General features: G+C 47.0%; 2 protein-coding genes across 11 annotated transcripts in view; one reads left to right on the top strand and one right to left on the bottom strand.

The window, feature by feature from the left end:
• WIPI1 (WD repeat domain, phosphoinositide interacting 1) overlaps positions 1-8140 on the top strand; it is a 46423-nt gene extending 38283 nt beyond the window's left edge. For 2 of the 3 annotated variants that reach the window (XM_081849822.1, XM_081849821.1), the window contains 3 exons: positions 2105-2226; positions 3319-3419; positions 7598-8140. In XM_081849822.1, the coding sequence (XP_081705948.1) occupies positions 2105-2226; positions 3319-3419; positions 7598-7639 (265 nt within the window). In that variant the 3' untranslated portion in view covers positions 7640-8140. Of the gene's footprint in view, positions 1-2104; positions 2227-3318; positions 4684-7597 lie in introns of all 3 variants that reach the window. The other variant, XR_014153314.1, reaches the window with a different exon arrangement.
• ARSG (arylsulfatase G) overlaps positions 2700-26060 on the bottom strand; it is a 125498-nt gene continuing 102137 nt past the window's right edge. For 6 of the 8 annotated variants that reach the window (XM_081849746.1, XM_081849745.1, XM_081849740.1 and 3 more), the window contains 3 exons: positions 15452-15542; positions 10302-10634; positions 5869-8363 (listed from right to left, as the gene is read on the bottom strand). In XM_081849746.1, the coding sequence (XP_081705872.1) occupies positions 10336-10634; positions 15452-15542 (390 nt within the window). In that variant the 3' untranslated portion in view covers positions 5869-8363; positions 10302-10335. Of the gene's footprint in view, positions 4229-5868; positions 8364-10301; positions 10635-15451; positions 15543-26060 lie in introns of those variants that run through there. The other 2 variants (XR_014153303.1, XM_081849744.1) reach the window with 2 other exon arrangements.

Raw genomic sequence — 26060 nt, 5'->3', positions numbered from 1 at the left:
CATTTTATCTCAGAAAGACAGAATTGTCTGCACACAAAAGCCCCAACCAGATTGTGGAACTCAACAAGGATGCACGTCACATGTGGAATTGATGTAGCAAAACAGATATGTGAGAAGAACTAAGCTCCCTTGTTGGAAGGGAAGAGTCCTAATGCAACACTTCAAAGGTTCTTGGAGGCAAGCAGACACATAACTGGAGGGAGGTTTGCTCTGTGGCAAAGAGATGGAAGTCCTTATGGCAGTGGTAGCCAACCTGGTGCCCTCCGGATGCTGTTGGACTTCAGCTCCCATCAGCCCCACCAGCCTGCTTGGATAATGGGAGTTGTAGTCCAACAGCATTTGAGGATGAACGCATTGGCTGCCTCTGCCATATGGTTTTCCCAAAAGGATGAGGTGATGCATGAGCAGCCTCTGATTGCTTTTTAGAGAACTGTTTCAGGTGTTGTGGGTTGTTTTTGTACATTACTGTGGTACTTGATGTTATGCAGTTTATAGATATTCCAGAAAGATAAGATTTGGAGGGCAAATAACACAGCCCGAGTCACTGAGCCACAAGGGAAACATGTAGGTTTTATTCCTAGTTTGAGGTGCTTATATTTGCACTGGAAATAGCTAAAGATGGCAGTGAAGGTGTTTCCCTCGTCAGGGTGTAGATAATGCCAGGCCTTTGTAGTTGGATCTAAACACCCACCTAGGTATTAATTTGGCTGTCAGCTTTTGAAGTGCTATTCAGCTCACACACCAGCATGCTTCAGATGCAGAGGCTGTGACTAAAAGGCCCGCTACCCTGGGCCGCCCATCTCATTCAGGCATCGCCAGCACTCTTGTGTCTTGGCTTGGAGCCTGTGTGTGTTCTGGTCACCCATAAAACTTAGGTCACCTCAAGTGAGGGTTTTTTTCTTTGGTGTTGCCTGTGGCTCAGAATCATGGCTGTGTCCTCCTCCTCATCTGGACAGCTGCAGTGGAATTTCTCTAGCCCGTCCTTGCTGTCTAGCATAACAAGCAGAATAACTGCCCGTCTCTTTGCAAAGAGAGAAGTGAGCACTTGTATGTAGCCTGGTGGAGTGTAACGTCTGTGCGTGCTACTGCCCAGCCCTTTGGGCTGGCAAGGGCAAGAGGACTGGGTGGCACCAGGGACTTGCAGGAGGTGCCCACAAGCAGCTGGTGGTGGGGTGGGGGGCTTGCTTGCATCTGGTCTATTCTGTGAATGAAAATCTGCAATGAGCGGGTGAACCCAGTAGCAGAGGGCCGCCATGAACGTCTGTGGTGAAGTACGATTACTGCCATAAGGGATACGCTTTAATATGATAGTTGTTGTTGTTTAAATAGGGGTATCGCTTAATGTCTAAAGAACTGTCAGAGATACTATACTTCTGAATGCCAGTTGCTGGAAATTGCGCTCAGATCCTGCTTGTTGGCCACTGTGAGAGCAGGCTACTGGACTAGGTGGGCTGCTTATGTTAAATGAGAGCCCTGCCATCTTCTCTGTAAGGAAGAAGTGTGGGACGACACTGTGGTTGCTCGGTGGTGATGGAAAGGCAACTGGGCTTGCTTTGAGGTCCTGCATAACATTGTGTTGCATGCATATGGGTATGCATATGTATGTCTACAAATTTGGATAAGTAGCTTGAGCAAAGAAGGGGAAAAGGAGACCGATAGTTGAAAGGGCGGTGGTGCAAGATTAGAATAACAGTGCACGGGAGACTATTTCCCTTACCTGCTGCGCTACTGAAGAAAAGGGGTCTGAAGGATCTGCTGTGGTCCGAGGTCCCTTTCCCCACCTCCACAGCAACATTACACCTGCGTCCCAGCACTCTCCTCCCTTTCTTCCAAATGCCAACGTAGTCCTTTTTGGAGAGGTTGTGCTGTCTACATCTGCATAGAGAGGTTTTGCCGTTGTGCATTTGTGTTGGGAAACCAATGCAACATATGGGTCAGAGATGGATGAGACCACGGCACAAGACCCACATGCACCAGCCGTCCAGCTTATACTTTGCTACCCATCACAGTGAAATATGGACATGCATTGTTGATGTTACTGGGTAGCTTGGGACGTAGTAACTAATTTTATTCTCTTTTTTTCCCTACCTCAACATACAATCAGCTTGCTTGACCTGGGAAAGGCAGAAGAGAACAAAGAAAACGATCTCCGCCCCCCAGTACCTCAGACTTATGCTGCAACGGTAGCCCGGCAGAGTTCGGTGCCTTCACCTTCGATGGTGCCAGGTGAGTGTCAGGTTGTCATTCAAGATCTTCAGGCTCTTGGTTTAGCCAGACCAGAACTGTTCATGGCTAAGTATCCCCAGATAATGACGTATCTATACATCCCCCTTGATGTTCTTATGGAAACAAGGTTCTTTTTCTTATCTGTCACCTCTTCAGATGCCCTGTACCTGGGAGAAGGGGTCTGGCCATAGGCAGAAGGCCAGGTGTTTCCTCACGCTTTTAATTTCACATTGCCTCAGAACCAAACAAAAGAAACTGAAGCAGCTCAGCACCCTTTGCTCTTTGTCACAACATAAATCTACATGGCCAGCGTTGCCAGGCCAAGCCACACGTGTTGTATGATATAAAACCATCAAGGCTGGGTGCATTATGTAGAAGTTTAGAATAAGAATAAAGTCTGATAATGCGCACAGAATTCAACTTCCCAAGAATCTCAGCAACCATAAAGCAAAAAAAAGAATAGATCACCCTGATGCAAATCTTTACCTCTTTATTTTTGTAATGCAGAGAAACAGCAACAAATGTCTTCTGGACATCTTGTTTTGCTCTGTGTTGCTTATAACTGCAAAGTAAATGTAATTATAGGAAACATACCCATTGTGCTGTCTAATAGACAACGCAGACTCCCTTGCTTGCATGTTGGTGATGCACTTTGCTCATGTCATCCCAAGCAAAGCCACTAGAAATCTGAACCGACTCACTTGACTACTATCCTCTCCCCTAAGTAAGACTCTTTCCTCTATCCTGTCTGTGCAAACAAGTTAGAATGTGTTTCTGTCCGTCCTTTATGAAAAGCCTTGGGCGCCACTAATGCTTATTGAAGATCCCACATGAATCAAAGCTCTGCATGTCTGATTCACAGTGGAAAGCCTGAGGCTTTCATTAGAATGGAAACTTCTCCCCACCACAGTCTGGCAATTGCAGTATTGGTGCAGCTCTCACAAGTTCCTTCACTTCTCTGTGTTTTGCCAAACCTTGCAGAAGGAGGGGGGAAAGCACTCAGTAAAAAGTCACCAAATGCCACCCCTGTCTGCCCAGCCTTTGGGCTTTTCAGCTGTACTTATTTCCAGTATTTTGTTCCTTCTTAAATAGGTTACTCAGAAGATGGAGGAGCCCTTCGAGGAGAGGTTATACCGGAGCACGAATTCGCCACTGGGCCAGTGTGTCTGGATGATGAAAATGAGTTTCCACCTGTGAGCATTAGGAGTACTTAAGAGAGCACTATGGGCCTCATGCTGCGAAGAAAGCGTTTAACCTCTACTTCCAGAAGGGCTGTCCCTTCCTCTCCTTTCTGTAGCCCGCGGCAACTAAATCAGTTATGCTCTTATAAATGGGTAGATAAACTCCCACTGTGCTGGGAGAGGGGCTTGGGAACAAAAATCTTATTTATAATCCTGATATCCTACTGTTGCATTGGTGTCCCAGGCCCAGGGAACTGACTGAGCAGGTCCATTCCTGTGGAGGTTCAGCAGTGCTACAGCTGCAGATGCTTCCAGACCATTTAATTGATTCCCAAGAGGAGGGCACACTCAGAGTTCAAGTCTGGATTTCTGCAGAAAGCATCTGAGATGGAAATGGTGGGAGGAATCCTTCAAATGTCAGAAAGAGGCATGTTTAAGGGCACCTGTTTGGTCCTTTGAATGTGTGTTTGGATTAAGTGACCAAAACAATGATAAAACTGACTGGTGGCTCGTTGGCTTTGGCTTTTTGTGGGTTTTGGGCAATTACAGCCCATGCCCCCATTCCTTCCCAACCCAATCCTATTGCTGGTAGCTTTACCATACCAGCAAGATGCTCAGCCCACCAGCTTTGCTATTTGCATGTGGGGCTGGGGGGAGGAAAAGACCTGCAGGGCAGGCATCAGTATAAAATGGTGGTGCAGGTAGAAGCATTACCTAAGGGGAAATGGGCAGGTGCAGTAAGCAAGTGCTGGCTGGGCAGCAGTCGTGCTAGTAGTGATGGAGCTGCTCTTCCATCGCTGGGCTCTCGAGGTAGGACCAGCCTGTGGCGGGAGAGAAAAAAGAGAGAGCGATCAGCAGCCCAAGCCTACTTACTGCTGCATACACAGACCAAACCTGTCTTTAGCAAGGAAGGTTGGAAACTGGAAAACTTAAGGACATTTATTTGTGTTCCCACTATCTTTCTCCCCTCTCTCTAATAGAAGTCTGCTACCTCCCAGTGTCTCTTTAATCAATGCTATTTATTTTCTAAGAAGTAACAAGCGATGTATTATGTTCCTTCCCAAGGGTCCCATCCCTCTTGCATGGTCTTGTATTGAAGTCATGGGGAAGTGACTTCCATGCTGTGTCTTAACAGCATCAAGTGATCCAAGCATTATTGCAGAGCTAAGCATCTACCTGCCCAACCGCTTGTCTGCCTTGCTCCTGTTGCTGCTTCTCACGCCTTCTGCTTCCCCTTACCTGCCACTGCCAAAACTCTTGCCCCGGGCTGTTAAAGGTGAGAGGAACCGTCCCAGATAGCCTTAGGCTGTTGTTTAGAAGCTGGAAGAGGACTAACGTGGTCTAGGGCTAGGGAAGCCTTCCAGATGTTGTGGAACTACAACTCCCACAATCCCCAACTTCTGACCATGTTGCCTGGGGCGATGGGAGTCCAGCAACACTGGAAGAGTCACACATCAGCCACCTGTTATGTATGGCACCTGCAAGCTCGCTCTCCCCTAACCTTCAAGGCTGCCTCATCTTCTCTTGGTGTCTGAGGGGGGAGGAATGCCATGGTGGGTGTGAGAGACAGGATGGAGCTGGGGGTATTACTTGCCATAGACAGCCAGGCAAGTGGCACATTGCACCTCTGATGTAACGGGCTTAGTTTTGGCATTTGCTACTAGTTGTGTGGGCTGGTGAAAAAGCCAAGGCTGAGCAATCACAATGTTCCCTGCTTGCTAGGCCACCGTAGGAGCTTTTGGGTTTGTTTGTTTTTGCGATAATTAAACTGTTCCCTCCGCATATGGCCATGAACACTTAGGCAGTATCCAACCCACAAAGACTAGTGTTCCATTTTAAAAGTGTAAAATGTTGGCAATTTGGATTAATGGTTGTGTTAGTCGTGCATGCATATGTACGATTATTGACCTTCTGGGGTTTGGTCACAACTCCGCTGTGCTCAGCATCCTGTTTGAGAAGCTACTGCACTTAAGAGTTGTTTCTTTTTACCTTTGGCTGCCTTAATAGAGGAGGGTGGATGGCGATCTCTTCGTATTTCGTCATCTCTCTAGGACCAGAAACTTGGGATTATTTTTCTCTCCTTTGTATCAACCTCCCAGGTTGTTATGGGGGTTTCCACTTGCCATATTACTTTAGGAATCCTCCTCAGTGCTCTGTGAAACTCTTGGTGTGATGATGTGCCTTATTCATAGGGAAATTGCCTCTCCATGGATATTGTAGCAAGCATTTGGTTTCTTAACAGTGCAGGCGGGGATGGGGGCAGTTTGACTGCTGGGCTCAAACTGGCAGGGCAGAATGTTATTTTTCCAGGGGGTCTGTGTGTAATGGACATACATATCCATCTGTTTTATCACCCCATTAGAAACAATGGATGGGGAGGTAGAGATTTAGTGATCTCTGTTTCAGGAGCTTGACTGAATAATTCTCTAGTATGGGGGATGTCCAAGCCACTTCCCAGCATGCCCTTCTGACAGTACTTTTAAGGTCAGTTGGACCGGCCCTTTTTGGAGCTAGCAGAGGTGGGAAGGGAAGCTCCAACACTGGACCTCTTTCTGATTTTGAAGCTCTATGTCTGACATAGAGGGTAGGTCCATTCTAGTCCATGGCTTGTAAGGGTGGCCCTCCTTGGCAAGGACGGTACCTTGAATTGCTAATATACTGGCATAAAAAGAGGTTTTTCAAAGGGTATGTCTACACTGTCTTCTGCACAGGAGGAAGTATCTACACACATCAGAAACTGCTAAATTAGCCCCGTTCCAATTTGGACAAAGTGGACTAGCCACACCAGACCCAAGTGCTTGAAGTTTTTTCCGATGTCTGGGTCGTATTGCAACCTTCACATCGCTAAACTGGGCATTCCACTACCATTCCTCCATATTACTTGCAGGAGGTAGAGGGGAGAGTTAGGAGGGGAGAGCTAGGATATCTAATTTACAGCACCAAGACTACAAGCTCTCTTGTCCAGGCAAGCGTAAAAATGTAACTGCCCCAATGTGAAATGAGCGTTCTGCATGCGTTGCAGGTGACGATGGTGTGCATACTTTCTCCTACTTTAAGATGCTCTTCATGTGGAAAGCATCATTGTATGTGAAGCTGTGGATGGGTATGCCTGTGGAATCCAAGCAGCTTGGGATCAAGTGCCACTAAAAACATGATTGCCGTGCGCCAGTGCATCACTTATGCTCTTGGAAGAGCAATTTCCATACAGGAGCACAAGGAACTCCAGCTATTGTTAGGGTTGGGCGATACATTGCAGTGTTGAAAACCAGGTATCAGCAGCTAAATATCAGCATATGCTGATATATCACAATGGCTGAAATGTATATCAGCTGCTGCTTTCTCCCCTAAGTGGGGAGGAAGAAGCAGTAGAGATACATCGCCCAACCGCATACTGCTGTGGCTTCTGCAAGCAAGAGCAGTAGGAGGGTTTGATCAGCTATGGGGTGGGCGGCTTCCCACCCACCCCGCAGCCGATCAAACCCTTCCCTTCCAGCTCACATGAGCAAGCTCAAAGGCGCCAGCCTGCTTTGCCCGAGTGGGCAAGCTGCGTCTTTCTTCTTGGGGTGGTTGGTCGCTCTGGGATGAAAGACACAGCCCACCTTCCTGGGCGAAGGCAGGCAGGCAGCAACCAAGCATACAGAGCCTGAGAAGCATGTTCAGGTTCTGTGAATCTGTCTGCCTTTGCTTTCATCCAGTAGGGCAGCCTGACTCTTTCCTCCTGGAGCGACCAAGGACCCCACGAGGAAAGACGCAGCCCGCCCAGACGCCTTTGCCTTTTGCAGACAATTTGAGCTGCTGATTCACTGTGGCTCCCTGGTTGCCGCTTGCACAGGGGAGACAGGAGATGCGCTGTGCTGGTGGTGGCTGGGGAACCACGATGTATCAGGTGACCCAGCACATGCTGTGTTTACAACCAAGACAAGGGTTTGTTGTTTAAAGCAGAAAACACAATTCTCAGTCTTCAGTTCCTCCTAAGATGGGCATTGGGGTTGCCCAGGTGATCCTTTTGAATTAAGGACACGCAAAAAAACTAAGTGACCCACAGATTTTGCGGAAAAGCAAAACAGCTGCATGGCAAGCTGCCTCCCTGCTGCTTCCTCTGCATGTTCGCAAAGTCCGGCTACAGCACACTCCCTGTTCAATGGCACGCTGCTGGGAAAAGTAAGGCCCTTCTGTTTTGATTTTGGTAGATAAACTTGTGCCGTGGAAGCCAGACGAACAAGAGGTCATGAGGAGTGGCAAACAGCAGAGCACGGAGCGACGGATGGGAGGTAGTTTGGAGAAACAAAAAATGGGAAAGTGGAAGATCCCACAAGTGAGGGGGGAAGCCAGAGGTGCTCCAGTGCTTTTAACACAGTATGTTTCTTCTTAGCCCAACCCTTTCTGGCCCTTTGTGTGTATTCTCTTAAAAGTGCTGCGTGGGTTTGGTATCAATGTACTGTATATGCACATTGCTCTATACTCGAGTGTAAATGTAACCCCCCCACAAAAGAACCTGAATTTTATACACATGCCTGCCCTTTTCTAATTTATGTTGTGTATAAATGTACTTAACAGAAGTCTATTGATCTATGTCCTTTGTACAGTATATATACATAATATTTTACCCAGGCAGAATATTTTTGCAGTGACCTATTAGGGAGACAGGAAAAAAAAAAGAGAACTCCAACTTACTGTGTTGGCACTCTGTTTAAATACCTGTTAATAAAGTCACCATCGTGTCAGCAGCAGCAGCTGTCGCCTTGCGTTCTGTCTTGTTGTTTTGAACGGAGCCCTAAAGATGTCAGCCTTGATTAAGTTTTACCAGTGGAACTGCTGCATCTGCTTGCAAATAGAATCCCTTTTTCTTTCTACTGTACACCATGCCTCAGTTGCTATTTTCAGAGAATCGTGTCAGAAGATCCACAATGAGAATTGCCTCCCTTATTTTCCTTCGTATGTTGTGGACCATCCTGCCTGCAAAGAAAGAGATACTGTATTTTTCTGTGTATAAGACAATATTTTCCCCCAAATTTTTAAAGTTTAAAATTGAGGGTAGTCTTATACACAGAATGTTGGAATTATTTAATTTTGGGCTCAAAAAATAGAGGTTGACTTATACATGGGGGCGTCCTACACACACAAAAATACGGTAATTATGTCTATAGCATAGTAAGGACCCGAGTCACTATTATTATTTAAATAATAATTCTTTAAATTTTCAGATCCTTGTAATTGGCTCTACCCGATCTTGCAGTGACTCCATATGCCTAAGACCTACTTTAAAGACCCCCTCAAATGTCTTGGGCCATGGCGCCTACTTAAAATAAAAATGGCAACCGTCTGTCTGGTTCTCGTGTCCCTGTTTGTAACACCTTACGCAATTAACTCGTCTCATCCTGATGTCAAGATGCAGCAAGCCCTGCCAGTCCGTGATGCAGAGATGGAGACAGGGAAATGCATAATCAGGTCACAGGTAAGTGATGCCAGACATGATGGAGGGGGGCAAACCAGACATGTTGCCATTTTGGGTGGCCGTCACTCGTGTGACTGCTTCCAGCACTGGACTGAGGTGACTTTTGCAGAGAGCAATAATTGCTTAAGGAGTTAAATGCCACCGATGCTGAGATGAAATGTCCCCATTTACAAAAAAAAAGAAAAAAAGCGGTAAGTCTACAGTCTTATAGGTGGAACAGGATAGCATGTGCATCCTCAGAGGAGCTCCAAGTACACCTGCAGAAAGCTTTTTTTTTGCAGGGAGAGACGCATGTTGGGCTGGGCCTTGGATCCAGAAGCCCCTTTTTTCTCCAAAGCACTAAGAACTACACCAGTCTTTAGGGTGGCATATAGTTCATTTTCCCTCAAGTAGTAAAGGTAAAGGGACCCCTGACCATTAGGTCCAGTTGTGGCCGACTCTGGGGTTGCGGCGCTCATCTCGCTTTATTGGCCGAGGGAGCCGGCGTACATGTGGTCATGTGGCCAGCATGACTAAGCCGCTTCTGGCAAACCAGAGCAGTGCATTGAAATGCCATTTACCTTCCTGCCGGAGCGCTACCTATTTTATCTACTTGCACTTTGACGTGTTTTCAAACTGCTAGGTTGGCAGGAGCTGGGACCGAGCAACAGACGCTCACCCCGTTGCAGGGATTTGAACCGCCAACCTTCTGATCAGCAAGCCCTAGTCTCTGGTTCAACCCACAGCGCCACCCGCGTCCCTCAAGTATTATGCATTAAATCAGCAGGGCTGAGGATGTGGCAATAGTTCTCTACCATGAATGCTTCTGTGTCCCACCTACTCCACCAACAATAGGAGTGCTCTGGTTTAAACAAAATACAGTTATTTACTTGATCGTTTCCTTACAATAATAAGAACAAATTCTCACAGTCAAAGTCGAAAGTAAAAAAACAAGAACAACATACATACATACATACAAACGTGCAACAGAACAAAGCAAAAGTATAAACAAGGGCTAACAATACAGTGGGTGCTCGGGTTGCGAACGTGATCCGTGTGGCACGTTCGCAACCCGCAGCATTCGCAACCCACAGCGCTGCATCTGAGCATACACAGGTTGCAATTTGGCGCTTCTGCGCAAAGCATGATTTAGTGCTTCTGCACATGTGCGAGCACCAAAACCTGGAAGTAACCCATTCGGGTAACGCGCAACCCGAAGTGTCTGTAACCCGAGGTATGACTGTAGTGCCAAAGTTGTAAAAAGCAGATCCAAAATTAGGGAGCCTGGCTTGTGTGCATAAAGACTTAGAGCCATGTTAGAAATCTAGTCTGATTATAAAAGAAACAGCAGATGGAAGCTGCCCCAAATGGCACTGATTCAAAATCTTTACATACCACCTTTCAACCCAAAATTATCAGAATGGTTTAGGATGTAACAAAGTTCCCCCTGCTATTCTAACCTTGAGTCTTGTAGGCTTCGCTTTCCGTATCAGCTCAGCATCTCTGGGATGAGTTGGAATAAGCCAGCTGGCACCGGCAGACCAAATGCTGTGGGTTGCAGCAGGGTGTCACAGCTGGGTCATGAGAGTAGTCCGCTGTAGAGACATTGTCTGTTGCAATATTCCACAGAATGTCCAGGAGAGCCTTGTTAGCCACTGGCAGGACAGCACGGTACTCTGCAGTCTCAATGTCCAGTGGTGCTGCCTCCTGGATGTCATGCTGTAAGTTAAAAATGAGAGGTGGCTGATGGCGCCGTTCCTTCCCAATGCTCCCATCACAGGCCTTGGCACCACCTGGAAACAAGGAGGCATGCAAGATGTTAGGGCTGCTATCTTTTAACAGGTATTCCTGTTGCAGAAGTCATGCAGTTAAAAGGAAAAACACCCAGAGCTCATTAGTGTAGCTTAAGCATGATACAATCTAGCCAACGGTAAACACTTTTACCCATTGATTTTGTGGAGGGGAACTAAGCACAGGCCCATTACAAGAATGGACTGGTTGCAGGAGCAATGGGTGGTCCAATGTCTGAAATAGGTATCTGTAAAATGTTTGCAGTTGGTTGCTTCTCTGTTTATTGTTTAAATACAAAACTTGGAAGTATGGAAGACATTCCTTGGAAATAATGCAAGATAGGTTCAAGAGGACCTGATAACAGCATCGCATGACGGCGACATTGGTTTCCCACTTTAAAAGTTTGTGAAATGCCATGAGAAAAATGGAATTCTGCTGTTGCACAAAATACTACAGCCATCAATGAAAAACAGGAGCATCAAACAGAGGAATAGCCAAGGCGGGCAAGAGTGGGCTCCTATGTTTAACCCTTTGACAAGGACTTGTTTACTTCACTGGCTGTCTCACAACCAACAGATCACACAAGGAAAGCCTTGCTGGACCAAAGAAAATGCCCATCTATTCCACATCATCTATCTCACAGTGGCCAGCTGGATGCGTACAGGAATTCCACACGCAGAACCTGAGAGCCACTGCAGACTCCTTGCAACTGGTATTTTAAAGGGATAAAGGTCTCTTAACAATGGAGGTAGAACACCATCATTGTGGTAATCCTACATCTGTGCTGTACCACTTGTTCTCCAGCTCCCTGCTCTGCCTAGCACTGGAGGCAATGCCTGTTATTTATATATTTGGGTGTCACCAGTGCCAGATCCTCGAGCCCCCAAAATCAAAAGACAATTTAAAAATACCTAGGTACAAGGACACCTCATCTGAAACGTCCTCATTAACCACAGCTATACAGACCAAAACTTCCCCATACAAAAATGCAGATGGCAACACCAATAAAGCCATCGAGGAGGAGGAGATGGTTGGCGCAACCCTTAAGAAGGTGCCCCTGTTGAAAACAATTAACTCCTTGGCTGCTTTCGCTTCACCGTGTGAGGGGTTGGGCTCCTGCCCACACCACAGAGGAAGCAAACCTTCAGGTACACGGACTGTCCTTATTAACAGGAGGCAAACCTGACCTTGCTACCCAGGAGGAGCAGGAGCACAAAATGTTCTGCCCACACAAGCATGCACTTCTATTTGCCTGGTAATAATTAGCCCTGGCGACAGAGCAAAAGCATCCTCCTAATGATCCAGCAAACTAATTTAACAGTTGTTTACATCCCTTAAGGACAGGTTCCCTGCACCACGATTCTGCACTCTGCTGTTTTGCACTTGGCACTCAAGGCCAAGTATAGCCTGGACTTGGACCAGATCACAACCCTTTTCCTTTGCTCCCTCAAACTGCCCCGTCCATCCTATGGCGGGAAACTTGTAGCATCATATACCTCCGATGGTTCAGCATGCCCGCCTATTGTTTCAGGAACCCCTTCCTCCTCCAAAGGGACGCGGGTGGCGCTGTGGTCTAAACCACTGAGCCTTGGGCTTGCCAGTTAGAAAGTTGGCTGTTCAAATCCCCACGACAGGGTGAGCTCCCATTGCTCGGTCCCAGCTCCTGCCCACCTAGCAGTTTGAAAGCACGTCAAAGTGCAAGTAGATAAATAGGTACCGATCTCGTGGGAAGGTAAACGATGTTTCTGTGCACTGCTCTGGTTTCGCGGCTTAGTCATGCTGGCCACATAACCCGGAAAAAACTGTCTGCGGAGAAACGTCGGCTCCCTCGGCCAGTAAAGCCGCAAGAGTTGTTTGCGACTGAACTTAACTGCCAGGGATCCTTTACTTTTACCTTTCCTCCTCTAGCCTCAGCCTCAACATCCCTCACCTTTCGTTCTGAGGTAACCTCTTCCCTCAGGAAACCCACTTTTGGGAGTGTGTTCAAGATCTGTTACTTGGAAAGGACGTTGTGAGTGCAACCTAGTAGTGACTAGCTCAGTGAGGCAGCATGTGCCTTGAGGATGGCTCTAGCTCAGGGGAAGAGCACACACTTTGCATGCACACTTCCAGGTGACTTGAGGTAGGGCAAGATGTGAGGTGGAGAGATCAGCAGTACTGAGCTAGGTGGACACGTTGGTCTGACCAAGTATAAAAGCAGCTTCCTAAGTGATTCAAACCATGCATTATAGATCTTGATTACATTGTTTTAATGGAGGGTAGGGCTGGGCGATAATCTGGTTTTCAACATCACGATAAATCAACAGCTAAACTTCATGATATACCGATATATCACGATGTCTGAAATAAGGATGGCGCTATGTAGAGGCATTGGCTGGCTTCAGTTTTCCCCGCCTCATGATTTTTGCATAGCGCACCCCCAAATATCATGACATGCAATATATTGCTAGGTCACAAAATTATGAAATCGGTATCACGACATGAACTTCAAATGTGTTTTGGAGAATATATCGCCCAGCCCTAACACACATCACAATTTGCGATATAATTGCCAGGTCAAAAAGAATGAAATGATGTAACAATATATTGCTCAGCCCTATTTGGGGGATGAGGATAAAATGTACCCAGATTTTAACTGGAAGGCAGGGTGGAGAAAGAAGGGAATAACTAACTACTGATCTGATAAAAGGGCTCTTCCAGTTCTTCACAGCTGCAAGTGCTGTATATGAGCAGTCGCATCAGTGGAAGCTAAGATTGTGTGTGTGTATAAAAACTTGCAGGAGGACTAAATCAGGCAAGGAATCTCTGGGGAGAACGACAACGGAGGAAGGGAAGAGAGGGACACACATTACGTGCAGTGACAGCCCATGCTGCTTAGCAGAAAGCAGCCCTTTGGTAATTATAGCTCAAGAAGCCTGAGTCGCAGCTGCCTCTGCAGGTTTCTGTAGGTCTGGCCCATGCTTGACCCCATTCCAGAATGCCGGCTTGAAGGCCCAGGATGGGTGAGCAAGCCATCACCTGTGTCTATTTTCATTTTGCTAGAAAAAGAACGCGCAGATATAAAAATAGCTGCAAGGTCGCACGGTGTGGCATGAAAGCTGAAAAGGTAGATCTTGAAGAGGAATGCTAACAGGTGCCAGCATCTTGAGGGCAGTGCTCCCCTCTTTCTGCTGCTGACAGGCACACTTTTCTAATTAGGAAAGGGAGAAAGAAGTGCCTTAACGCTGGGCCTTTCTCTCCACTACTTGTAGGGAGAAAGAATGGAAGTGAGAAGGCTTTTGAAAGCAGCAAGAATGGTCTGTAAACTACTAAAGTCAAGGCTGGGGAGGGGGGGGGGAAGAAGTGTGGGGAATGGGTACCCCACAAAACTGCCCAGTGGCTTCATCCACACTGCAGACAGAAGTGCATTCTGGTACAGTGGTACCTCAGGTTAAGAACTTAATTTGTTCTGGAGGTCTGTTCTTAACCTGAAACTGTTCTTAACCTGAGGTACCACTTTAGCAAATGGGGCCTCCCAGTGCCCTCCCACGCGATTTCTGTTCTTATCCTGAAGCAAAGTTCTTAACCCGAGGTACTACTTCTGGGTTAGCAGAGTCTGTGACCTGAAGCGTCTGTAACCCGAGGTACCACTGTATAGCAGAATGCAGGTGGGCTAAGATTTGGTCTCTAGCTGTGTTTCCTTTCCTTTTTTAAAAAAAGTTCTCCCTCTTAGCCATATCTGCGCAAATGTATTTTGGCAAAGTGGGAAACTGAGGCAACTGCCTCAGGCGGTGGATGCAAGATGGTGGCCTCCCCTGTGCCTACTGCTTCCTTCCACTGGTCCTGCTGCTACTACCACAATCTGCTCTCTGCCTCCTCCTTTTCCTTCCTCCCTAATTTCACATCCTTCGAAGGGCCGAGAAATGATGGGCAGGGTGTGTGGCTGCTGCCGCTAAATAATTTTTAAGTTTGGGCAGCATTTTTAGTCGCTGCCGCAAACTACAGGCATGTGCCCAGCACACCCAAAAAGCTTTGCTCTGCTAGTCAGATGCAAAGAAGCACCAGCCTGGAAAAATAAACAGAGTCTGGGGACTCAGCCAACTGCAGGGGTTCTTAACCCCCTTCAAAATCTGCTTGGATCTCCTGGTGTTCCTCTAAACAAACCTAGGGGATACAACAGCCACTCAAGAAGATCTGAGTGGATTTTGGGTGGGTGGCTGTTCTGTTCTCCCAGCCAGATTCTATTCAAGTGTCACGCAGTACCACAGCAGACCACGAAACACACATCTGCCAAGACATCTCTGCTCATTTGGCAGAGGATTGTTCCACCTGCGGGCCTAAATTCTCATTCTCTGTGGGGGTGTCTGTCTTACAAAACTAGAGCTGCCATATGTCTGGATTTTCCCAGACATGCCCAGGAATCGGGCAGCATTCTGGCGTCCAGGCGGATTTTCCCCAAATCAGCAAAATGTCCAGGAAAACCTAGACGTATGGCACGGGGGGTAATTTTATTTTTTTAAATCCCCCTCAAAATGAAGAAAAAGCCCCATAACTGATTTTTGGGGGGGATATCTTCCTCCCAAAAGCTGAACAGACTTTCAGATTTGGGAACCCTAACAAAACAGAATGATTAAAAATTAAAAACAATATTCTGCTTGGGGTGGGTTTTGTTTTTGGTGAAGGGGGATGGATAACTGTCTTAGAGATACAGCTAAATACTGGATTTGGTTCTGGGGGAAGATGACTGGTTTTATTCAGAAATGTGTCAGAAGGGGAGAGGGAACATCCCACAGGGTTGTTTTTTTTAAAAGCACCTAACAAGTCCAAGTAAGCAACATACCTGTGAGATAAAAGGCCTTGTACTGGTCCACCCGAAGAGCTTGTATCTCTCCATATTCTCCAGCTGCCCCACTGTTGGGATGGAACAACGTCTAGGGGAAAGAAAGCGCCAGAAGCTTAGAAAGTCAGCCCTTTTTAATGGAATACTGAATGGTTTGGTTTACAGTGGTACCTCGGGTTACATATGCTTCAGGTTACAGACTCCGCTAACCCAGAAATAGTACCTCAGGTTAAGAACTTTGCTTCAGGATGAGAAGAGAAATTGGGCGGCGGCAGCAGCACAGCGGCGGCGGCGGCAGCAGGAGGCCCCAGTAGCTAAAGTGGTATCTCAGGTTAAGAACAGTTTCAGGTTAAGAACAGACCTCCGGAACGAATTAAGTACGTAACCAGAGTTACCACTGTATATAAAATATGCAGGGATTTATGCTATGCAAAATGAACCATGGAAAGAGAAGAGGGGAAGTCATTGATATTTTAAGGTTGCATAAATGAGCATTCTAACTTGTAAAACAGAAAATTTAATAAAAATTATAAAAAAGGAGAAAAGAAAAAGAAAGTCAGCCCTTTTCACTTGGTAAAGCTTAGGGAGGAAATGCATGAATTCAAGAGCATGAAAAATAGACGCATTTGTTGCTCAAAATAGCAGCTATGCATAGAGCACCCTTCTGTATCCCCTCATAACGAAACTAGATGTGCTGTTTAAATGCGTATTTGCATTTAACTTTTTTTAAAAGTGTGAATAGCATCTGCTGAGCAGGTGGGCATAACTGAAAAGGTGCTTTGAAAGAGGGATAGTTGCTTTTCATCTACACTCTGGTAATCAGGTTTCGTAGGCAAGTGCATTGTGTTTAAATAAAACCTGCCAAACCTTGTTTCGCCAGAGCAGTAGTGAGACGATGGGAAGCCATGCATCTGTCAAATATATCCAGCTCTCTTAAGTTGTTTTCCTGTACTCGTCTATCAGAGAAGGTGCACGCACCACACAGGAATTAGTTCTGGGTGGCTGTGTCTAAGGATCATGCTGTTAAGTATTACTGTTGGTCTCAGTGTCAGCAAACCTTGAAGTGCCACTTACAGAAATCAGGCAGATTTACTCCTCCGGTTCTTAGCATCTATCTTATTTGAGCGACAGCTTTGTAATGCCCACATGCATGTGTCAATGCAAGACAGCCATGAATCTCTCTCTGCAGAATACAAATCCTTGATGCTCAATGACCTAATGAACAACAACAGCAAAAAGGGTCTCCTTTTCCCTTTCGCAGAGGGGTGACCCAAGTCATTCATACATTTCTCCTCCCATGCGAAAACCGGTTTGGTGACTACGCTTAACGCAAATTTCTCTTTTAACTTTTAATCCCTCCTGGGCACTTAATCCCTCTGGGTCTCAATTTCCCACATGTACAATGACCGTAACAGCATTCCTAGTGCTCCACAAGTCTTTAGTATGGAAAATAAATACATTCACATGGCCGTTTCATACACGAATGAATGGGAGCCATGTGCTACATTCAAAGCGCGGGGGGGGGGGGGGATCTTGGGCAATAAGTAAGAACTGTAGGAACAAATTGATATGGTTCTCCTTACCCAACACAGGTTGGGAATAAGTTTGCAATTATGTATTATTATTTTTTGTCATGTTGTAAGCCACCTTTAGCATGGTTTGAACAATGGAAAGACAGCATACATTAAAAGTATGTATGTATGTATGTATTGTTACATGACACCCCTGTCTCCAGGCGGCGTGAGATTCCCAAGGCATGCTTTGTAACCTTGTGTTTCACTTTGGACAATTCGGCATGGCAGAGACTGTGGTGTTTTTATGATCTATGGTTTCCACATCCTGAAGCCTCCTATGGAGGAAGTTCAGCACATCAATATTCCAAGCTGCTTGCAGTAAGAGACATCAGCATCTCTCTCTAGCACAGTTGTTTTGTCCCAGCCAGCCTACTTCCCATGGTCATCCTAAAACTCTGGACTGCAGCCCACATTGCTCCTTAACACCTAAGTGCTATTCTAAACTCTGCCCTCAAAGCATTGGCATTGCCAGACGAAGGAGGGAGGAAACCCACCCCTTTGCAAATGAGAGTTGCCCTTTTCATCCCTTTGTTGTTGCCTAAATGGCTCATCCTAATGCCTCTCAAGGAAATTATTTGATTCATCAGCTTTTACACTTGTCTTAATTAGAGGATAAACAAAGTCTGGCAGAGGCTTAAACAAACACTGACACTGGCTTGAATACACATGTGAGTCTAGCTCAGGGCGTTTCAACACACAGCCTGGGGGTCACAGGTGCTTGAAGCCCCCCACAACAGCCCTTGCGAGCTAGGCAAGTGAGGTGATGGGCTTTGGGAAAGGGGCGTGAGGGCTGGGAGCCATCAAATTGTAGCCTCAAGCTCTCTGCCCCCCATGCAACAGGGCAGTGTGTGGCCCACGGGTTCTGTGTTGAAGTACCCTTGTGGCACAGTTATGATAAGTTGGACCACCCTGATTTCCCGGTTCCAACACCCAAGCCTTATTTAAATTCTGGCACTAACTTGATCCAGAATTTAGGGTTTCTTGCACCCCCAGATTCATAACACTATATACATAGATATACAATATGTATATTGTCACAGAAAACACAGAGGTTGGAGGGGGGGTTGTTGGGGGAAGGTGCCTTCAAAATAATAATAATACCCTGTTGTTTCTTTCTCCTGGATTTTGTTTGTCTTCTCATTTCATAAGGCTGGGAGAGCTGCATATATTTATATGGAGACTAAACCCAAACACGACAGAGGAAAACTGCAAACCAGGAAGACAGGTGTAATACCCCTGAAATTCATTTACAGTTGTACCTCGGGTTACAGACGCTTCAGGTTACAGACTCCACTAACCCAGAAATATTACATCAGATTAAGAACTTTGCTTCAGGATGAGAACAGAAATCGTGCTCTGGCAGTGTGGCAGCAGTAGGAAGCCCCATTAGCTAAAGTGGTGCTTCAGGTTAAGAACGGACCTCCAGAACGAATTAAGTTCTTAACCCAAGGTACCACTGTACAGCGAGTCTTATACACTCAGCCTCACACCATTGATATATCACTAAGGATGCAATCGTGTGTCTCCTGAGTGTTATCGCAGCAAACACAGGATAGAGCAGAGCTCCAAATCAGAAAGGAAGATCTGATGTCAGATGCCCCATTCCTCACCCCACCACAGCAATTTCTGCAGCCCTGGCCCAACCAGTGTCAAAATCCAGAAAGGGGGTGCAGGAGCCAGGGGGGCTGGGAAACTGTTGTAAACAAAATATAACAGAAACAACTTGGATCTGAAGCATCCCAAACCATCCTGGTGCCCCAACATGCCTCTAAATCAGGGACAGATTTATGCTGGCATGCTGGATAGCTCAGTTGGTTGGAGTGTGGTGCTGACAAGGCCAAGGTCGCCAGTTTGATCCCTGTATGGGACAGCTACATTGCAAGGGGTTGGACTAGATGATCCTCAGGGTCCCTTTCAACTCTACAATTCCATGATTCTATGATCCTGCATCTTTCCCTCCCAAGGTTTCAGATGGGAGGGAAACAGTTTAAAAAATAGTAAAATGGCCAGAGGAGGGCAAGATTGGTGTTCCAACCTCAGCCTTAGGATTGTACCCTAAATGATATGTGACTATAATCCAACAGCATGAATGCACAGGGCTTTTTTTTCCAGTTGGAACTCACCGGAACTCATTTCCGGCCCCTCTCAGGTGGTCGCCATGGCCATTATGAAAGAACAAGAGAGGCACTTACCCCCCAGAAAAGCAGCACTGCTGATGCATATGATGTAGAAGCTCTGCTCACATCTGTGAACAGGGGGAACAGGGGGAAGAGTGCCATTTTAAATGAGGGATGTGGTTAACGCTTTACACTGCACTCCCTAATTTGTCCCGTCTGTGTCCTGCGGTACCACAAGGATGACAACAAGACAAGCTGTCCCCTCCTGCCGCAACGCCGCTCTGTCTAGAGGCGCCAACATCAGAGAGCCTAGGCTGGGTCAGCTGCCGAAGCAGAGGGGCTTGCACAATGGCTGTGCCTGTGAAGCATAAACTGGCTTTCTGCTCTGTTTCCCGGAACAGCAGCGCAGCTCTCCTCTGCTGACTCAGTGTGGCACATTCAGCTTCCTCTCTGGAGCTGGGATTCCCATATTCCCAAATTACAGCAACAAGGGATGGGAGAGCAGAGAGTCGGCAGCTCAAGTAGTAAGAAGTCCAAGCTTCTCAGTTTCCTGGCTACACACAAGAGATGCTTCTCTCCAGGTAAAAAGAAAATATAAAGGCTCATTGTCACGTACAGTGGTACCTCGGGTTATAGGCGCTTCAGGTTACAGACACTTCAGGTTACAGATTCCGCTAACCCAGAAATAGTACCTCGGGTTAAAAACTCTGCTTCAGGATGAGAACAGAAATTGCATGGCGGCGGCAGCGGGAGGCCCCATTAGCTAAAGTGGTACCTCAGGTTAAGAACAGTTTCAGGTTAAGAACGGACCTCCAGAACAATTAAGTTCTTAACAAGAGGTACCACTGTATCCATTTGGAACAGCAATCTCACCACAGGGGTAAGGTAAAAAGGAAATTTACCGTGAGTTCTGGTTATCCAGGCTTCTCAGAAGGTACTGTGATTTATTCATCTCTGAGATGCATCAGAGCACTGCCGCCTCCTGGCATGGGTGTCCAAATGGGTGCCCAACATCCTCAAGCCCCCCCCCCGATACCTACCTTGTGCTACTTTTGCGCCAGGACTGTCCGGTGTGCTGGGGCAGCGTTGTGGAGCCACTCTCCTGGCCCTGCCTACCAAGGGAGGGGTGGGGCAGGGTAGGAGCAAGCTTGGGGTGCGTGGGCAGCCACAGCCCAAGTGTGCCCGCACAGCCCCACCCTCACCACTGCCCTATCCTCGTAAGTGGCAGTGATGTCAGAGTCCTAGGAGAGCAGCAAAGCCCCACCATGTCAGCTGCTTCTGCCAGACGCAGCACCTGAGGAGGAGCGCCTGTCAGCCGAACAATCCCTGGTGCACAAATGTGGCAGAAACCTGTGTGGTTTGAGCTCAGCAAACCACTTCCGAAAGAGACTGGCTCCACAGTGCTGCTGAAACACCGGGGGGCGGCACAGAAGTCACGCCAGGTGTAGCAAGGCTGCTCCTGCCAGCTGATCAGCAATATGACAACTTTGCAGGTATCCCAGCAGCCACTGACAGCCGAACAAGAAGTAGCTGGTCATACCTTTAACCTCCAAAAGGCTGTTGTCTGTTTAAAGTGGTGCCAAGGTATTTTCTACCAACTGATTCTCCAGTTCTCCATAAAGAGTAATGTGGAAACTTTGGAAATACCAGTTCAAACAGGAAGCAGAGGCATAGGGTGGGGGTGCGGTGGAACAGATGACCCCTCTCCCCCTTCTCAGGTGCACTGATGGGAGGAATTCAACACATTGCAGATCACACCACCTTTGCAAGCACCTCTGCTTCCTGATGGAACAGGCCGCTCTCCCCTGTGCTATTCCAGGTGTTTTGCTGACCTTACCCCTCAGAGTCAATTGTGGGGGGAGGCATGCCCCATTGCAACGGCAGAAGTCCTTGTACAGGCTTCCGCAGGCAGCGCTCTATTAGGTGTAAAGGTAAAGGGACCCCTGACCATTAGGTCCAGTCGTGGCCGACTCTGGGGTTGTGGTGCTCAGCTCGCTTTATTGGCCGAGGGAGCCGGCGTACAGCTTCCAGGTCATGTGGCCAGCATGACTAAGCAGCTTCTGGCGAACCAGAGCAGCGCACGGAAACGCTGTTTACCTTCCCGCCAGAGCGGTACCTATTTATCTACTTGCACTTTGACGTGCTTTCGAACTGCTAGGTTGGCAGGAGCAGGGACCGAGCAACGGGAGCTCACCTCGTCGTGGGGATTCGAACCGCCAACTTTCTGATTGGCAAGTCCTAGGCTCTGTGGTTTAACCCACAGCGCCACCCGCGTCCCTTCTATTAGGTGAGTCCCACCCAATTTCTCTACTTTTTGTGAAATATAAATATAAGCATAATGAAGGTGTTGAAAACACACAACACACACTCCTGCTTAAATCTGCATCCAGTAGGCTCTCAGCACTGGTCTGCGAAGCGGTGTGTACATGTTGGCCACAATCCATACTTTTCCTATCCTGATGTTTCTTACAAAATACCATGTTTTCTCCCAAACCAACTATTCTCCAAATAGAGAAAAGGGATGACTGAGCTGTGTTTCAATTCGGCAATGTGTACACAGCCTTACTGGAACTGCTGTGTGTTGTGCTGTATTTCCTTTGTTTCATCATGCCTGCTACCCGCTCAGAGCAGCTTTTCACAATGTAAATGAGTTTGTTGCCCAACAGCTGTCATTATTCATTCCTTACCCAGCTTTAATTGGCCACGGAACTGGAGGCAGGAAATTGTTACCAAGGTATGTTGGTTTAGGGTTTAGAGAAATGAGCTGGGACTTCTGGCTTTCCCTTTTTGTGCTCATCCAGCATCAGACATGCTTAGGGCTAAAGACACAGTGGCTTAGCTAGTGTTGCAGCACCAAGTCAGAAGCAGCCTAGAAGTTTGGGGATAGGCTCCACCTCGGATTCTTTGAAATGGCCTCTGATCCAAACAGGTAAGCAAGTCTCGCACGCTGCTCGGGGCCGTCAACCAAGCTGAGCGATAAAGAAAGGCAGCCGCCTACATCACGGCACATTTTGCTATTCTAAAATGTTATTTATCATAGAGAAGAAGTACACTTAACAAGAGTTCTTTCTAAGAACATTGTTTTGCATGCATGCTTTTAAGAAGCCTGCCTTGGCTGCTGGCAACTGACTTTCCCCGAAAGGGTTCTGTGCCTGGATAAGCAAATAGACAGGCTGAACTTAAGAACACTCCTTCCCCCAAGCTGGTCTTTCTTTGGGGCATCCAGAGTTCTGCAATTCTCTGTGGGTAGCAGTTTTGAAGGAAGCACCCTTCCGACATGACAGGAGGCTCTTAGGCTATATTTAACACCTGAAACATGTCAAGGAAAAGGGCAACAAGAAACAAAACTAGATTTGGTTTTGTGAAATACTGGTCTGCATCTAATACAGTGGTACCTTGGGTTACAGATGCTTCAGGTTACAGACTCCGCTAACCCAGAAATAGTACCTTGGGTTAAGAACTTTGCTTCGGGATGAGAACAGAAATCGCGTGGCAGTGGCACAGCAGCCCCATTAGCTAAAGTGGTACCTCAGGTTAAGAACAGTTTCAGGTTAAGAACGGACCTCCAGAACAAATTAAGTTCTTACCCAGAGGTACCATTGTACTGTACGGAAGGGGGGGAATCACAATTATTTTCCTCCCGCCCAGCCATGTAGAGGTACAGCTAAACTCAAATCATCCATCAGTGGGAGACTCCCTTGCGAGAAACTGTCAGCTCTCCTAAATTGTTCCGGAATTAACCAATATTTTATTGGTCTTTGGTTTTGAAGGTTTGGTGTTTCATAGCAGTCCTCAACAGCTTCAGAGAACTGCTTGTTTTCAGGTCTGCTGTGAAACTGCTGCTCCAAATCCCCAGTTGGCACATGTAGCTAAAAAACAAATGCCTCCTTGTAACTGTGGGAAGTTAGGGAAAGTGCCCTGGAATTTGGAGACACCAAAGCCAACAAGCAGGTTTTTCTGCCCAGCACAGAATCTAAGTGGAAAGCTTCCTTCGTTTCATCAGGTCATCCATTGGCTTCTCTCTTCTTAGCCAGAGACCTGATGGGTACAAGATGCTGAATATTTCTTACTGGGTGTGGGGACTGCACATCTGTTACTCTCAATGATCATCAAGGGATATCGAACATCATGACCATCTTCAACAACAATGCAAACAGCTGTCTTTCTGTAGTCTCCTCGCATAGCAACAAAAAGCTACTGAAGCACTAGATAGGAAGAGGAACGGATATTCGACCCCTGCCTGAGCAGCCCCAGGGCAACAGCATAAAAGGAAGATGAAGAATACCATCTTCCCCCAGTTGCTCAAAAGGCTTCATATTCATGTTGTTAAGGAGGATACATACTGTCCTTTTCCGTGTATAAGACTAGGTTTCTTATTAGAAAATAATGTTTAAAATTGGGGGTCATCTTATACACAGTTATAGCCTCCCCCCATTTTCTTAACTTGGAGTCCCCCAAAATAGGGGGCGTCTTATACACAGGGGCATCTTATACACGGGAAAATACGGTACGTGCAACAACAAAAGAGAAGTCATTGTGAGTTTTTCCCAGAGGTCCAGTTCAGATGTAGCAGGAAACCACTGAGTTTGATATACCACTATAATAATGGATGGTTGCATCATTTTTGCCATTGAAGTGTTCACTCTTGAACCTCTGCCATCTCATTCTATCCCTGGGTAGCTACTGGAGGCAGGAATATCTGAATTGTTGGGTTAAAAGAAAAGCAGACCAATGCTTTCAGGTTCTGGTCTCTCAAGTGGTCACTGACTGCCCAAATGTGAAACTATTGTAATGAATAATGTCCCCAAACTGGACATATTGCACTTGGGATAATTATCCAGAATTTATGCCTAGCTGAAAATATCCTTGGGGGGCAAACAATGATATTATAATCCAAGTGAAAGTACTGTATTTTTTGCCCTATAGGACGCACTTTTTCCCCTCCAAAAATGAAGGGGAAATGTGTGTGTGCGTCCTATGGGGCGAATGCAGGTTTCAGGCAGCTCTGCGCAACCCTTGGGAGACCAGTGCGAAGCCGCGCCGGGCTCCCGAAGGTTGCGCAGAGCTGCCTGCATTCCGAAGCCTGGTGTGCGCTGAAGAGCGTGCCCGGGCTTCACGCAGCTCTCCGCAAGCCTGGGGAGACCGGCACGGCTCCCTAGGCTTGCGGATAGCAGGCTGTTCTGGGGGCTGGGGTCGGGGGAAGCTCGGGCTTCCCCCGTGCCTGGGGGGGGAAATATTTTTTTCCCTTTATTTCCTCTCCCCGCCCCCCAAAAATTAGGTGCGTCCTATGGGGCGGAAAATACGGTAAATCTGAAAAGCTCCAATGAACAGCTTAGTATGATCATGACAATGCAGTGAAGGGATGGTCTGCCATTTTGATGTAAGGCAATAACAATAATAATCTGAAAATAAAAGCAAGCATTTCCTCTCAGATATTCATATTGTCCAAGCAGCCTCAAGATCCAGTGTTTACATGGCCTATTTACTTCCTTCTCCTGCTCTGGCTGATGCCATTGTGGTCTCCAGCCTGGGAAGGAACCCTCCAGAAATCTTTTCAAGTAGAAATACTTGGAACAAATTCTGACAGATGCTTACATTCATAGGGGCCTGGAACCGGGCTCCCTCCACTTGTGCTAATCACCCCCTGGGAATGTTGTTGCCAAGAGCATTTTAGGATTCAGATCTTGGAATGCAAATTTGTCCTGGGCCTTTTAACAGGCCACAACTTGTCTGGAAAATAAGAGTTCTGGGGAAGGGAAGGGATAGGAGGGCAAAGGTGGAATTTAAAATAAAATCAATGCAGCTTTTAACAGTGTCTGGCTTTAAAAAAATATATATGTATATTTTATCCTGCAATGAAAAAGTAATGAATAATCTAATTTCCAAAAAAGGCTCCAAGTCAGATGCTGTTCCTCAAGGAAAGGAGGTTCACTGAAATAAACATCTTGTTTTCCATCTAAGTTGTCTTGTTTTCCTAAAAACCTGTAATCCTCTTCTGTACTCCCACCACCTCTGCCGCTGTGGGGAGGTACGGCAGGACCCTCTGCCACCGCAGGGAGGCCTGACAAGGCCCTCTGTCACTGTATATATATATATAGTGATATATCGTGATATTTAGCTGGTGATAATATTGAAAAAATCTGATATCGCCCAGCCGTAGTGGCAACAAGTCTCTGTGTTCTGTGGGGCTTGTTCCCTAGCAAATGTGTTCAGGAAAGCAGCCTTAGAAGAGGAGAATCACTTGTGTTTCACACAGTATCCTGCATCATCAGGTGGAGAGTTGCCATCGCCAGCTCTCAAATGCAATACAGAAAGGGAGCGCCAGGCCCACTTCACTAAGTGACCAGCCTGATGGAACACCATAGCATGCCACCATCTCTACGGAACGGGTGCATCAAGAGAGCGCTACCGAAAAGAACGAGACGGATTGGAACAGAATACATTGGTGGTAAGAGGTGTAGCTCCAAATCTGGAATGCACTGCGCTGCTGCTGCTGCACATTATGCCACCTCCATGTGCAACAATCTGCTGGCACTAGTGCAACACGAGTCTCCATCCTGCCCATTCTCTCACTTGTTTAGTTAAGACAGGCTTCCTCAACCTCAGCCCTCCAGATGTTTTGAGACTACAATTCCCATCATCCCTGACCACTGGTCCTGCTAGCTAGGGATCATGGGAGTTGCAGGCCAAAAACATCTGGAGGGCCAAGGTGGAGGAAGCCTGAGTTAAAATAACAGATGTTTTGCTTGTGTTGGGGGACTGGATTATAGAGGACCTTCAACTCTAATCATTGCATGGAATGGCAGCTTCAGTTGCATATGGAGGAATTCAGTGTTGCGCTCTTCCAATTGTTCCGTCAGCTTGCCCGAGGGAATGCACCTCTTTCTGTGCAAGGTTCTGGGGGGTTCACCAGACCTC

Source organism: Podarcis erhardii (assembly GCF_964252035.2).
Source record: "Podarcis erhardii genome assembly, chromosome: 2".
Lineage (NCBI taxonomy): Eukaryota > Metazoa > Chordata > Lepidosauria > Squamata > Lacertidae > Podarcis > Podarcis erhardii.
Note: the sequence above shows the minus strand (reverse complement) of the source record. Positions and strands in the feature narration are given on the sequence as shown.